General features: G+C 39.2%; 1 protein-coding gene across 11 annotated transcripts in view; it reads right to left on the reverse strand.

Moving 5' to 3' along the window:
* The window catches only part of RELN (reelin), a 530878-nt gene that overhangs the window by 92973 nt on the left and 422028 nt on the right, over positions 1-15877 (reverse strand). For 10 of the 11 annotated variants that reach the window (XM_077158900.1, XM_077159048.1, XM_077159075.1 and 7 more), the window contains 6 exons: positions 11783-11943; positions 10380-10587; positions 9135-9211; positions 2777-2935; positions 2400-2588; positions 1576-1849 (listed from right to left, as the gene is read on the reverse strand). In XM_077158900.1, coding sequence (XP_077015015.1) covers positions 1576-1849; positions 2400-2588; positions 2777-2935; positions 9135-9211; positions 10380-10587; positions 11783-11943 — 1068 coding nt within the window. The remainder of the gene's footprint in view (positions 1-1575; positions 1850-2399; positions 2589-2776; positions 2936-9134; positions 9212-10379; positions 10588-11782; positions 11944-15877) is intronic. The other variant, XM_077158967.1, reaches the window with a different exon arrangement.

Genomic DNA, 15877 nt, shown 5'->3' on the forward strand with positions numbered 1-15877 from the left:
TTATCTTTCTCTATTTCATGCCTCACAATTTATACTCTAGCAACACTGAATCCTTGAAGTTTCCCATCATTTCATGCTTTTTGTGGCCTCTGGGATTTTGCTTTGGCTTGCAATAGCACGAAATGCCCTCCCATGTGTCCTCTTCGCTTAGATAACCCTTACTCACTCAGCTCAGACATTGGTTTCCCAGGAAGCTCCCTCTGTTAGGTATCATTCCCTGTGTTTCCATATTACCCCTGAGTATTGTATCTGCTATCATTCTGTATCATAAAGAGCTGCTGAGAGGGCTGTTTTCTCAAAGAGTCCATTTATATTCTGCAATCAGCTACCATATTTTATTCCTTTAGTATAAAAGTGCCTAAAACACAGTAGATGTTCAACATATGTTGAATTAAAAGAAGAATAAATGAATTACAAACAAACACTCTTTAAAGTTTTGGGGGTCTATAAGAAACTATTTCAGGTTAAATACTAAAATACTTCGGTTTGCTGCATTTTTTTTTTCCTGGCACTTGGTGCGCAGCTCAGAATTAGTTACAATTGAATGAGGAAAACAGAAAACATTCTATTTAATACAGAGAGAACTTAATGGAAGGAATTGGACGTACAGTTAATGGAAAAGCTGAGAAGCCAGTAGGGTCAGTAAAGGAACCAGAGTTTAGCAAAATCAGGGAGCTACCATGCCAAGCCTGGAGGGACACAGGTGAAGGCACTGTAAATGGCACCAGGGGGCTAGGGCCAAATGATCAACCCATCTGGGAGAAGGTGGAGCCACTGAAGTTGGCCGAGATGCAGTCTGAGGCAGGAAAGGAGAGGAGAAATACCCTGGCCTGTCCCTTATTTCCATCCTCCAATCTCTTCCTAGTTCCTGCCAGTGTCTAATCTGTCAGTGAGCCAGCAGCTGTAGGAAACTGGGAAATGTATCCCACAGACACCAATTTCCCTGCAATTGAGAACAAAGCAGCGGAAGGGTGAGGCATGGAGCTAGAGGGAAAGGAGGGCAGTCCCAGGATGGCACGATCTCTAACTAGTCAGCACGGTACCCATTAACTCAAGAAAGATTCCCCAATTATTCACACGTTCACACTGCAGAAGTGGGGCATGCCATAAGGAATCTGTGCAGGCCACCCTAACACAACTCCTGAATGTGGTTTGATATGCTGGGGAGGGGAAGGAAGATGGGAGACAAAATGAGCATTCCAATGGAACCAACAATTTATTCTTAACGTGGTACAGACCTAAGAAACTAAGGATACTCTCCCATTTGTGATAATACAACATGCTGCTTACTATGAATAAAGATCAGTATATTTACAGATAGGTAAACTTACCTTCACAACAGTTTTAAAAATGAATCTGATGGGGAAAGTTCAGCCTTATACAACTTTTAGAACTCTCCAACACATTTAAAAATTGTAGCCTAAAGCACCTTGTATTCCCCCCTGATCCCCTTGGCACAATCCATGTGTAATTATCGTGAAAGAATAGTAGAATCCTCAAGAGGAAACACAATTATTTGCAAATTAGATGACAGAAACGGACAGTTCTGACATGTAGCCAAATGGCAATTCTCACATGGTAGAGAGTGGAAGGTAGACGGTGATCCGCTTCCAATTCTGGAACCTTTCCGAGGTGTAAACTGAACTTTCTGTGTAGTGCTGACAGCCAATAGTTGGAGGAACACACTCTTCGGTAACAAGACGCCAGTCTCTGCCACTGTTCAGAGAATACTGGAGCTGTACACCGTGGGAGTTGCTGAAGGGCTTGCTACAGCCCATGCTCATCTCAAACTGCAAGAAGGTAGATGCTGACACGTGAAAATCCCAGGTCTCCCCATAACGAGGTTTTCCTACAAAAAAAAGAAAAAGTTTAATGGTAGCACATAATTTTGCTCTTTCCTTACTCGGTGTTTATGCTTGTAACTAACATTTTATGTAGCAAACAAAAATCACGCCTTACCTTATTGCCTCATCTGTGTTTTGACTTTCTTTCTCACATTTACTCATTTTTTATTTGGCTACCATAGACCCAGAAATACGGAAGGGTGTGAACTTGAAAAGCTTTACTCCCTCTTTACTAAGGCCAACATAGAGCATTAAGGCCATTACTCTACAAATTATGAAACACGGGAATGTCTTTTTATAGGTTTTTTTTTTTGCTCTGCTTTTAAGAGAACTTAATTATATCATCCATGCTGTGTGAAAGACAGTCCCAAATAAAGTGGGTCACTGGGCTTAGGATCTTCTATTGAAGGACCATGTAACTCTTTTTTCCAAAAGCTGAGAGGTCAGCACAGGCGGTTAGGTACAGTTTTACATCAGAAGATTTCCTTTTGAATTTTAGTTGATTTAGTTCTCTAGTTACTCAAATACTCCCCTTTTATCTGGTGATAATATTACCTATGTTTTCACTGAATATCAGAGCAGTATCCATAGAGAGGCAGTCAATATCAACGTGGCCTCCTTGGATTCGATACCAGTTGGCTTGCAAATCTATAGAGCCATCAAATTTGTCTTGAAACCCAGTTTGAGAGCTATCATTCATTCCTATAAGGACATCATCCAAGGCCCACTGGGCTGAATGCTTCCCTGAAATCAGATGAAACAAGGCAATTAGAGAAGGTTCATTACATAGCAATATGGATAACTTTATGACTATGACTTTTAAATCAAATTGTCTAGAAATTGGCAGTAAATTAAGACATACACAATACAATGCGGCTTTAATCTGAATGATCTAAAAGCTACCAAGAAACATGGGGTGAACAGCAACTCACCATGTTGAGGCTGCCACCATCGGAAGGCTGTTGCAGGTGTCTTTGCCTCCCGTGGCAGGTCAATGGAAATAATCTGTGGTTCCAGAAACGACATGAAGTCCAACTCTCGAAGCAAGTGCCATACCATTCCATTGTCGTTTGAATACTGAACAACAAGCCCTGAGTTAAAGACACAAATCCAGTTACTTGGACAGCTCTCCTAGAGGCAAAGTATGGGCAAGGAACAGTATTTTTAAATAGCAAGACTACAGTGGAAACACCAAATTGCATCTTAGAGAATGGGGGCACATTCATCTAACTTCCAAGGAATGAATTAGTAGACCTGGAGGTTCATCAATTTCTTGACAGCTTCTAATGCAGTGACTCCCAGGAAATGGGGCAAAAGCACATAAGCCCTTTTAAAGACCACTCAGCTTTGCATGAGTGATGAGTAGGTTTGCAAGAGGAACATAAAAATTCTCTCCATATCATGTATTTGAATTTTAGATTCTGCCCTGAACATTACCAAGACTCAGACCATTATTACATACACAGAAGAAACATCTCAATCTCCCTAGCACAAAATCAAGTAACGCACTTTGCTGCTGAACTGCCAGAGAGTAAGCACAGCGCAATTTGAAATTCTATTAAGCAGAAATATCTTTTTCACTTGTATTTCACATTTTATCAGACCTTGGTCACTGAAGCCTCAATGAAGCCAAATGATTAAGCAAAAAACTCACTCCCCTCCAATGTTTGTTCCACCTTCATTTCTCTGTAGTACCCCTGTCACCCCTTAACTTACCTGGCTCACCCTCACCCCTTGCAACTGCCTGTCACCAGGGCAATCTGACCTATGGGACTGTACATTAATGTGTAAGGAATATCATGTGGTACCCCTGCTACTTCTCCCAGAAACATTTTTATTTTAAAAGAGGACACAGAGAAAGGGTAATGCTGAATGCAAGTCACACCAAAGAAACGAATCGGTGAAGACAGGCTGCTTCTAACATTAATTCTTCAAATTCAAGAGCATCTGGCAAAAGCTCTGTTCTCCAGACCTTGATATTTATATGTCATATTGGCTTTTTAATATGATGTTGGGGGGATTGAGAGTGCTGACACTTCAAAATTTAGCTTTTCTTGTAGTTATTAATTCGTGGTAGTATGGTTTAATTTAATAAGGCAAACAAAAGAGAGAGAATTTATCTAGAGATGACTTATTCAGATGGTAGATAATACCAGAAATGAAGCATCCTGAGAAAAACATTTCACTGGCTGTCCTATCTACCTAGTGCTTTCTTCTGAAAGTGTTTTCCAAGGACCAGCGCCCACTTCACCTGGGACCAGGCCCTGGCTGTAGTGATTTTAAAAGATGTCCGTGTATTCTTTCATACACCCTCCTTCAAAAGGTCGAGATGAATTTTCTCCACCTTTAGTGTGGCTGGACTTAGTAATCGTTTTGGAAGAATAGAGTACGGTAGAAGTGACAGTGTATTGTGCTTCTGAGCTTAGCTCAAAAAAGGCATTGCAGTTCTCTCCTTGCGCTCTTTCTTGGATTGCTTGCTCTAGAAGAAGCCAGCTGACCTGTAAGAGGATACTCAAACAGTCCTGTGGGTAGGCCCATGTAGTAATGAACTGAGGGCCTCTTACAACAGCTTTGTGAATGAGACAGATTCTTGGAGACAGATTCTCCAGTTGGTTAAGCCTTCAGATGACTGCACCGCTGGCTTTTATGTCCTACCCAACCTGAGCCAGGATGTACCCAGCTAAGCGCTCCCAAATTCTTGATTCCCAGAAACTCGAAGCAAATTTTTGTGGTTTTAAGTCACTAAATTTTGGGGTAATTTCTTATACAGCATATCTACCCGGACCTACAGAATCAGAATCTGCAATTTAACAAGCCCCTAAATGGTTCGAATGTACATTACAGTAGAGAAGGATGGCTCAAGAGGACCACACCCCATTTGGTTTCTGCTTGTTGCCTCCTTCCTAATCAACTTGCTCAGGAGCCTCAAATACACTTTCAGGTGGCAACAATATCTGCAAAGATAAGGGCCCCAGTTCTAAAGGACAAAGAAGGAAGTACCTCTCAGAGAAGCACGAAAGAGAGAAATGCAAGAAAGAGAAATAGTAATATCTATATTTTATATCAATTGCTAGGCATTGTTAGCTGCATCAACATGGTGCACATCTGTGTACATTGTACACTGAATACATTGACAGGTAGACTCGAGCCCCATCTCCTTATGCCTGAATAAAGCAAATAATTTTATATCATCTATTGGGTGTTTAAGATATGTAAAACATCTTCTCTCTTTTTCAACTTCGACTCGATTTGTATTCTGCCCAGTCTTAATGAAAACAGCCTAATTTTGATTTTAATCCCAAATATGTAAATTGATCCTTCAGCTTGAGTAAGTAAAAATCTTTACTTTCATCACTGGAAGATATTTGCTCAAGGATTTAAGCAGATTTACATTTTAACAGCCAGTTTTCAATAAAAGGCTGAGTAATGTCTGTGGGATGTGAATTATGCAGCCAGCATTGAGTTTAAGAAAATGGCTCAAGACTAGTTAGAAGAATTTGCTTGTTCCTAGGGAGGTGCTAAGGAGAATTTTCCCCAAAGGGAAGACAATAGCACTTGGTTAAGTGGTGGTTAAGTATAGCACTGAGCCTCATATCTATGCTAAGCAGATGTTTCTTAACCATATGCTGCTCAGAGTTTTAGCTCTCATTTGTACATTGGTATGGATTTGTAATTTTCAGAAGTCATATACACAACTGCTACACTATCCTGAATAGGAACTATTTTAAAATAGTAGTTTTATTACAAAGATTTAAAGGAACATTTAAAAGCAATGTCTTTCCAATCAGAAAACAGTTCCATTGGGCAGGACCATCTCTTCTTTTGTATCACATTGTAGCCAAGAAATCATGATTTAAGGGATGATGTTGATTACTGAATCATTATGTAGACGTTCCTTTTTACTTTCTGGTATATTAGAGTACACAGAGGGAAATTCCTGAAATTTCTAAATTGTAATCCAGCTGCCTTGATCTCTGATAAAGATTGTATAGCCCTTATCTTCTGACCCTGTGATTGTAAAAACCTTGTGACTAACCTTCATTTGAACCCAGTTATCCAGTTTTTCAACTTTAAGAGCTGATAGGCTTTTCAACCCAGAGGAGAGCCTAAACTCGATTAAAGGAGTTTAATTGTGAGGCTATGCGCGGGTGGGCTTACAGAGGATGGTCGGTGGGAAATAAAGAAAGGGAGGCAGTGAGTTTTCTTTGTGGAGCTTGGGAGCAGGAAGTTGGCAGTTGTTTATTGGGTGTTTATAAGCAGGGGGTGGGGGTGGGGGTTAAGGTGGGAGTTGGCAACTCTTCATTGGCAGGGTTTAAAAGTTAAACTCTGTTGTAGTCATGCAGGGTTGTAACTGCCAGAGGGCAGATGTCGTATAAGGGGGATTACAGCAGGAATGTAGCTGCTAGAGGGGGATGCAAGGGTACTCATGCAACTGCCACATGAGCGGGGGTCAGGGGCAGGTTAGTTTTGCAAGAGGCTTCCTTGAAGTTATTGTGGGGGAAGTTCCTGGGATGCTTGCTATTGGGTTGGTTACTTCAAGGGGGAAGAGGTTCTGCCTCACAAGAATCTTGTAATCACTACAGACAGCCCCTAATGTTTATTAATGAAGGATCTTGGACCAGCCCAGAACTAACCTACCCCAAGTCCAAAGCTATCTTGATAACCTAGACTGGATCAAACCAAAATAGGCCCACCTGACATGCGCAGTAGCTTAGACTTTAACCTACAAGTCACCTGTGCCTCATTCCGCCATTTCCTTACATATGTTCTCTAAGCATGTAATCAAGCATGCTCCATGATTAAATCACCTCTAAGTACATCATGTGGGGCCACTGTGCTCATTATCCTTAGCCCTGCCCATTTTTTCTCTAATAAAACTATCAAAATTACTCCAGTTCGGGGAGAAAGATTTTGGGTCTCTAGGCCATCTGCTCTCTTACTACGTGCCTAGTAAGAAACTTTCTATCTTTGAACCCTGGTGTTTCAGGAATTGGTTACTGAGTGCAATGGACAAAAGAATCCACGACCTTTGTCTTGTGACGATACCCTCCCTGCATGGGGAGAACAGGTACTCAAGAACCACTCATTTGCACTGAACTTCATACTGATTCAGTAGGGTGATGTTTTAAAAACCTAAGTCAGATTTTGTTGCTGCCCTGCCTAAAAGCTTCTAGTGGCTTTGATGACATGTAGATTGAAACCCCATCACTTTACTGTGGCCAGGAAGGTTCTGTCACCTGGCTCCTTACCATCCTCTCAGGATGTGCTTTACAAGCCCCTAACCACACTGGCCTCCGATCTGTTCTTTCCACACAACAGATTGTTTTTCACCTTAAGACTTTTGTTGTTTCTTCTGTAAAATTTCACCTGAGCATATAATATAATATGGTCATCTTCTTTTCATCCTTAAAATTTCAACTTAAATGTCACATCCTCAAGTGAGTCCAGGACCACCAAGACCATTTTATCTAGATCTAAATCCACCCAGTCATTTCAATCTAAACTTTTTCTGTTTCTAATTTATTGTTTATTATATGACTTCTTTTACTAGAATGTAAGCCCCCATAAGGGGAGGGACTTTGTGTGCTGTGGTCATCAGACACAATCTGGTTCTCTTCTGGCACGTGGGAGAGATTTGCACTTCTTGCTCCTTTGACATTGATGTAACCATGTGCATTTCCTCAGCAAATGAATTATGAATGAAGCTTTACTGTGTGCAATTCACCACATTCTCTCTTTCCCTCTGCCATAACGGCTGGCAACACTAATAGAATTTAGACAGTGGCCACCACTTCATTATTCTGGGGACTGGAATCAGGGCAGTGTGGGAAAGAAATATCAGATGATCTGTGGAGCCTGACAAAGAAAGAAATAATATATATATATATATATATTTTTTGCATGGGCAGGCACCGGGAAACAAACCTGGGTCTCTGGCATGGCAGGCGAGAACTCTGACTGCTGAGCCACCATGGCCCGCCCTTAATTTTTGTTTTAACCTACCGAGATTTGGAGAGCTGTTTGTTATCGCAGGCTAACCTGGCTTATCATCGACTGAGATATCTTTCAGTGACACTGTATCCACAGCACCTAGAACTCAGATCTAGAACTCTGCTCAGAACTGATTCTTAATATGTATTTGTTGAAGAGATTAATGGGTACAAAATGGTTATAAAAGTTTCTAGATTGCTGCTTTCAACAGATGAACTGGATAATTACTAGAATAAACATACTGAGATTCTCAGCAAAGGTCATTAAAGCCATCAGTTAGTGTGATCTGGCCAAGGAAATGGAGAATTGATGAACAGACTATCAGTAACTCTATTGATTAATAGGTACTGTTTAAGCCAGTGCGTTTTACAGTCATGTCTGAGATAATAAAAGACTTAAAGCCGCAAATTCTTCACATGCCTTTCATGAGAATAAGGTTAGGAGTGGGCCCCATCTGGGAAGCACATGATTCTGTGCTAAGACAAGTCACATTTGGGGCACCATTTCTGAGTGCTACCTATGCTTTAAGTTTTGCATTTCTCATAACTGAATCATGAGGCAGAAGATGGTATGGGCGCCTAGAAGGGGATGGGGAGTTCTGGCCAAGGAGAGAGGCAGTATGGCAAGGTGGGTAAGGCAGAGGCTCTGGAGCCAGCTTGAGTGGTGCAAGTCCCTGCTCATTTACTGATGAGCTACATGTCCTTGGGTAAATTACTTAAACTTGCTGTGCCTCAGTTTTTACACCTGTAAAACAGGACTAAGACTGATATCTCTGGCAAACAGGTGTGATGGAGCTAAATGAAGTAACACAGGTAAAACACCTGGAACAGTGCCTTGCAAATAACAGATGCTGAGTAAAAGTTTAAGTTTATTATTACCAAGAACTACTCCTTCTACCCAAAAAACCTAGTATCCCCAACATGTTTAAGGTCAGGAAGCAGAACTTGATCTGCATTTTATTATGTTTTTTTGCCAACATGTTTCTAGCCCCCATGCTGAATGTTTACATTTCTGCCACTATTTCTCCCTGTGGAAAGTTACAAAGAAACAGGGTTAACTAAAGCAAATGCCCTTTGATCCTACCTATGCCCTGGGAAGACCTCATGTTGGTGTGGTTTAGGGATCTGGATGAGGAACACTAAAGGGTCTGGTCATGCTTCTATCTGGCCACCCATTCTACGGAGAGGAGAGAAGGAATGGTTTAGGGCATTGCATCAGTCTGCAAAACCCTGGCTGAACTCGGGGATAAAAAAGGAGTTATTTACCAATAGTAATTTCTATGAAAATACAGCATCTTACCTTCATTTCGTGCTCTTGGTTTGATGCAGGTAATACCTGAAGTTTTGCTTCCAATTTGTATATAAAATTGAACGAGCCTGGGGGAGAAATTCAGTTTACTTACACCAAGGTGAGTTCAGAAGAGATTTAATCCTTTGTATTTTGACACATTAAACAAACCCTATAATTCTTAAGCACTACTATTAAACCCAAAGGACATACGACAAGCAGAGGCTGTACAGATTATAGCAAGTTAATTCTGTAATCGTTCAGAAAACGTTAATTAATATGACCACTCATTTTATGCTGTAACAATGACTTAAAAAGAGGAAACAGAGCTCAGCTCCTGAGTCATTAAATCTGCTTCGTCATGACAGTCTGATATAACTTAATGGAATGAATGGAACGGGAATTCTTCAAATTCAGATAACTCAAGATGAGGAAAAACGTATTTCTCCAAATCTAACAATAAGAAGGTGAATATGTTTGTTTAAGGTCAGATATTTACCCATGTGTTATTAACTTAGACGCACACAGTCTAAATTTTCACAACTGATATTCACTGTGTGACGTGAATTATGCTTAACTCCACCATAACCAATCTACTGCCTCTGCGACAAGGATGCAGAAAGAATGGCCAAGAGATTACAAGTAGAAAAAAAATGACACAGAACCCAAAATTTTAGTGAGAACAAGGTCTAAAAATTTCAGACATTTAATCAGTTTCTTATCTTCCAATTCTCAAGTAAATGAATTGATAACAAAGCACAGTTTTAGCTTAGGTGTGCTATTATTTCATTTCTTCTTAAAACAAGCAATTATTTATTTTACCAGTAGGTGTCAGTGTAAGTATTTTAGATTTCTGGGGCTAGTTTCAATACGCAAATACAAATTAAACTTAGAAAAATGAGTATGCAACATTTTTGGATACAGAATTTAAAGTTCGGAAACTGTTTGATTAACACAGAATACATTAAAAATAATACCTGACAGTCTTCATAATAATACAGAACTTTTGAAAATCAAGCTGACTTACATGAGACATACATGTCATAGTAATGATAACTGTACACTGATGAATAAATTGTGATATAATTTTTGTAGAAACTACCTATTTTGTTAGAGCTCAAGTTATTCTACATTTTTACATATCAGAAATGATACAGAGAATATATCAAACCCTCAATAACAGAGAAGAATGCTGCAAGTTAGACCATATGATGTGTCAAATATGATCATGGAGAAGTGTACCAATTAACTACCTACCTGATATACCTGGTGTCCAGGGGGACAGTCCGTGCTTCCCTTTTCCCAGGGCCATTGAAGTAGAGGGACTTGCCATCGTTGAGCGTTCCACAGCCAGTTCCAACCTGGCCTCCGGTTATCCTGTACCACAGAGGGCTGAGCTTCCCCTCAAACCTATCAAACATCTCACTGTGATTAGGGATGTTAGACACACAGGTTCCTTGTGCAGCTTCAGAGAAAAGAAACACACGGGAGAGAACCTTTGTTGAAATTGCCAACTATCAGAAGGTACATTGAGCACATGGAAAAAGGAAGCATTTCCACATTTATGGGAAAGGAGCCTTATGAAAACGTATCTCAAAATTGTCTGTCTGAAATATAGCCATCACTATCATGCCCATGCTATCTCTAGATGTAAAAATATTTAATAAACAAAGGCATTGGGGACCCCACATTTCCATAGTTCTTGCTACTCAGAGGTTTTGTATAAATGAAAAACAGGTGTTGCTCTATAGCAAAATGTGCGGTTCTTCTATTAGAGGATTAATAAGATTTTTAATTAGCCACACTTGTAGATAAAAGTGGAAAAAGCACTCGCCACAGAAGGCCTGCTACAATATACATTTGTCTTTGGTCACGTCATATGAAGGCCAGAAAGAAGCTGAAGGGTTCTTCTGAAGTTGCCTCCTGAAAAAATTCTTTAAAAGATTCTGAGGTTTATAATATTTTCTCCCATTTTACTCTTTCATCTCAACTCTCTTTTTATTTTTGTTTATAGCAACATACAAAGGAGACTGTGATGAGAAAATACTTCTTTTATGAGGTTCTCTCTTGGGAATCTTGGATTTATCATTTCAAAAATTGCATTTGCACCTTAAATGTATAAAAGTATATATAATTTAAATAAAAAGCTATTTAAAGAGCACAGGAAGGGCTTACAGCCTCATGATTAAGAACTTGGGTTTTAGAGTCTGATGGCCAGGGCTTGAAGCCCAACTTCAGCAACTCCTAGCTGTGTGACTGTGGGAGAATTATGAAACCTCTCTGTGCCTAACTTCAGTCATATGTAAACTGAGACAATAATAGATCTATTGACACAGGGTTATTGTTAGAATTAAAGGAGATGAAATAAAAATGACTTATTACAATGACTGGTGTGTAATAGGGCCTCAAGAAATGTTAGCTATTATTAATATTACTAGTAACATTAGGTATGAAATTTGTCATCATGCTTTTCTTCCTTAGAAATCTCAAAACAACAAAATAACTTTTCACCTCATGATCTGGTTTGTATATTTCTACAATTCTTAGCCTTAAAGAAGAATAAACTCATAAACTATTTGCTTGAAAGATGTAACATGAAACAGAAACCAGAGGTGACTATTTTACAAACAAACTATGAGACACAATGCATTTAGGCTTACCTGTGTACCCCAGGTCACAGAAACACACTCCTGAAACGCAGTCCCCATGGCCACTGCAATAGCTGGGACAAGGTTCAGATATATACACTCCATCCAAACCAAATGGAGGCACATTTTTCTGTGAGCTGCTCTCCTGGATCCACCGGAATCTGGTCTTGCTGCTGGGAAAAATAACACATCTGTTTCTTACAGTAAGATCTCACACCAAAGCCCTTAATGCAGACTACTTTGGAAAATTCAAGAGAGATTTAATATTTATTTGAGAGTCATGACAGCTTGATCACATACAATCTTTATAATGTGTGTCTCTTGGACCTTTTTCAAAACTTTTTTATTTCTTCTTCAGCCTAAACGATTGAATACCATAAGGACCTCAGGTATGGAAGACTTTTGATAGGGAAAAATGTATTATATAATTTTACTCATGTATTTTCCCACCTCATGCTCCTCCAATAGTAAACAAAAAACCATAAAGACTTTTTTCTAATTTTATGGGTATTTTTAGAAGAGGTTATTTTGAAATTTTTGAACCCATCAACAGAATATTTTTGTTAGGACATAAAGGGGTATTTGACTATTTGGCACTGGCATAAATCAAGCAATAAGAGTAAGTCTGTACTGACAGCTCTACTTCTACCTGTTACCTTCCTCTTCCTCGTTCATCTTCAAATCTCTAAGAAGCTTATTCTAGCAACTCTTAGCAACCAACCGGGCTGCCAATGAACGCTGGCAATTGCCAATGGATAAAAGGCAAACTTGGTAGCTGTGCTTTAAAATCCTGGAAAACCAGTGGGTTGGGCTGCTGCCCAGTTCTTCTTACCTCGGAACAAAAGTTTTTATTCTGCCAAACTAAAACTTGTCCCAATAACTTTTCAATCTTTTCAGTTCTTTCAACATATCTCTCTTCTTTTAAAATATATGAGAACAGACACACATCTATACTTCCATGCTAGGAAAACACCTCTTCACTCTCAGTTCTACAGAAATCAAAGAAGGAAGATATACTATGATGTCTGGATTCTATTTTTTTTTACTGCAAATATTTATAGACTTTTGGGGTGAATCCAGAGTCTGAGTAAACAAGGTACAGAAGCTTAAAGCTTAAGGACGAGATTAACTATAAACAAAGATAGTTCTTCCTCCTTTCTCTTATTATGAATATAAAACACAGCAATGTTGGAATACTTTCTTTTTTGGCTTTTCAAATAGGTTTGAGAATTTGGCAATACTAAAAATCATTACTCTGGCTTTTTTTTCTTCTTCTTCATTACTTTGCATTACTTACTTTTGGCAAGTTTGCAAAATTTAAACAACAATATTGTTTACTAAGTTTAAAAGTTTTCAGAGATTAATTGCCTATTAATGCCAGTCCCAGTGTCAGTGTGCTAAGACAAAAGGAAGGTGAACACATCTTTTATTTCCTTTGGGAGCATTCCAAAATATATGGTTCTTATATTTGAAGGTAAAGGAGATTTGAATTAAAGAGGATTAGAAAAACTAGAAAAATGAAACAGAAAAAGAGTCAAAAGAAATCACAGTTGTCTTAGTTGCATGGACTTGGGAAAATTCCTTCCACAGGGCCTGTAAAGTTACTCAGCCTGTGAAGATATTTTTCCTCTTAAAGGGAGTAGATGGAACAACAGTTTTTGCTTAATGCTCTTAAGGATAATATTCATGCATCTATGTCCCTTCCAAAAAAATAGTCTGCTTATCTTTCATAAAAGAGAAACACATCAATTCCCTGATAGGAGACCTCTTAGGTTAGGTTGCTTCTTCTCTTTCTAGTTCTCTAGTAGAACCCAGAGAAACACATATCCACAACTTCTGTCTATGGAAAGTAATAAGAGAAGTAAGAACAACTTTTCCCACCCCAAGCAGCAGAAAGACAGGGGTGTCTCTCTATCAACCGCCTCACTTCATTGAAGACATAGGCTTACATTCGGGCCTAGAAGCATTCAGATTGTTGAATACCAACTTTAGGTGGAATTCTAGAAGCAATTTTGCTAATTTTACAGGGAATAAATGGTAAGTGAAACCTTTAGACCTACTATGTTTCTTGGGATACTGTAATTTTCATTATGATAAATAAAAAAAAAATCATGGCCTGGTCTGACCAAGAGAGGAGGCATCCCTTTTTGCAGATCCTGAGGCTCCTACAGACTCAAGTTATTCAAGAAGTAGAGTGCAGCGTTAGATAGCGGAGAAGACCCAGACCTCAGCAGCTCAGTTTTAAGGAATCCATATTTAAACAAAGAAATAAACAGCCACACACTCCCCCACCAAAAACAAAAAAAAATAAAAAAAACCCTAATCATTTGAATCATAGGGTGAGGCCAGGATATGGTGAAGCAAAGCTGAGAATCTTGGGTGGAAGATTATATTTCAAAGTGACAGAGCAAGAGACAGTTCCTCTTTTCCATCTCTTAATTTTGCTAGTTGATTTTCAGTTGGAAGCTGTGAATAAAAGCAACAAAGTTTTCACTGGTCAGGACACAAGCAAGTTTTGCTTCATTTCCAGTCTTCAGGAAATGTTGTGCCTGCTATTGTGTCCTCCTCTTAGTACCACAATCTGAAGATTGAGCACAAGTAATTTGGCATCCTCAAAGTTTCTGGAATAAGAGGAAAAACTGGCAAGGAGTTCACTAAAAAACTGTAATCACAGATTATTAGAAGAAGGGAAGAAATATTTAGGCCAAAATTGAGCTAGTAATTATGTCTATATTTCGCATAGTTTTTCTTTCTTAAAACAGAGATGAGGACTTGTGATTATGATGATGATGATGATGTATGTGTGCACATGTGCTACTCATGCCTTTTCAGAGAAACACAGCAGAAAGAATGCAGAACAATTATTTCTTTATTTAATAACATTGCAATTATTTTAGAAAACATATTTTAAAAGAAGGTGTCTTTACTGTAGTTGATCATCTATTGCTGGACCTTATTCCTTATTCAACATCCTTTCATTCAACCAACATTTACCAAGCCCCTACAATATGCCAGGCATAGTGCCAGGGCTGGAGATAGAATGGGGAGTAAAATGTATACATGGTTTCTGCCTTCATGTAGCCCACAGTTGAGTGATGAAAATTCCTTAACCAACCCCCTGCACAAAGAAATGTAAATGTGCCACTCTGATAAATGCTACCATTAAGGAGAACATAGAGGTAAGAAAGCTTGTAAGGGAGGTCTGTAACTTGATAGTTAGGCAGGTCTGGGAAGGGCTCTGAGAAATTGATGAAAAGAGAGAGGTTTAATCTTATGCAATTTTACTAGATCTAAGCCATAGCATAGTGTCGACTAATCAAATCACACAAACCTTCTCCTTTGTCCTATATATCCAGATAAAGAAGAAGGAGGAGAAGATACAATTCCTTCCTCAATTTTCCCTTTTGCGTAGAGAAGGCATGAGTGACCAGGACAATTCATTTCTAAATCCTCATCCTTCCACCACCACATACTTCTGAGAGATGCTGCAGCTGCCTCCCAGACCAGGGAGGCTCCTGGGCATGCGCTTGTCCCATGCAGAGAAGTACAGGTAATGCACAGTGGTGGAAGAAACATTCTGCAGGATCCTTGTGATTGTGTTTCTATCCCTGCCCAGAGAGAACATCTTTTCGCATTCTGTAGAGGGAACCTAGAATAGGCCACATGGCCTGCTGTCTGAATAGGGTTGCCTCTGAGAGTTGGGAGGGATGTGCCAGCATACATTTACCACCACCAGTATCTCTTCTCTGTAGGCAAGAATCAGGTGAATTAACATAAGCCCAAATTGCTCTTTTGAGAAAATTAGCTTAAAGTTATTTTCGAGAGAGCAATGTTGTAGTAACTATTATAAGCATATTGCTTTGTGGAAAATAGCTTCAAATTTAAAAACAATTTTAACACTTAGAAGTCTCAGCTTTCCAACATGCCATTTCAATATATCTGAGTTTGTTGAACATATTGCAGAAGGATCAACAACAGCTCATGTACTTGGCTTAAAGTGGAAACATATTTTCTGTTTTTTAATAGAGAGCTCTTCATCACAAATGCCATCAATCAGCAAGCTGGATGGTAGTCAAGATAACCAGGGAGCTGAGTTCCAATGGGGAA

The sequence above is a fragment of the Tamandua tetradactyla genome, chromosome 1 (assembly GCF_023851605.1).
Source record: "Tamandua tetradactyla isolate mTamTet1 chromosome 1, mTamTet1.pri, whole genome shotgun sequence".
Classification (NCBI taxonomy): Eukaryota; Metazoa; Chordata; class Mammalia; order Pilosa; family Myrmecophagidae; genus Tamandua; species Tamandua tetradactyla.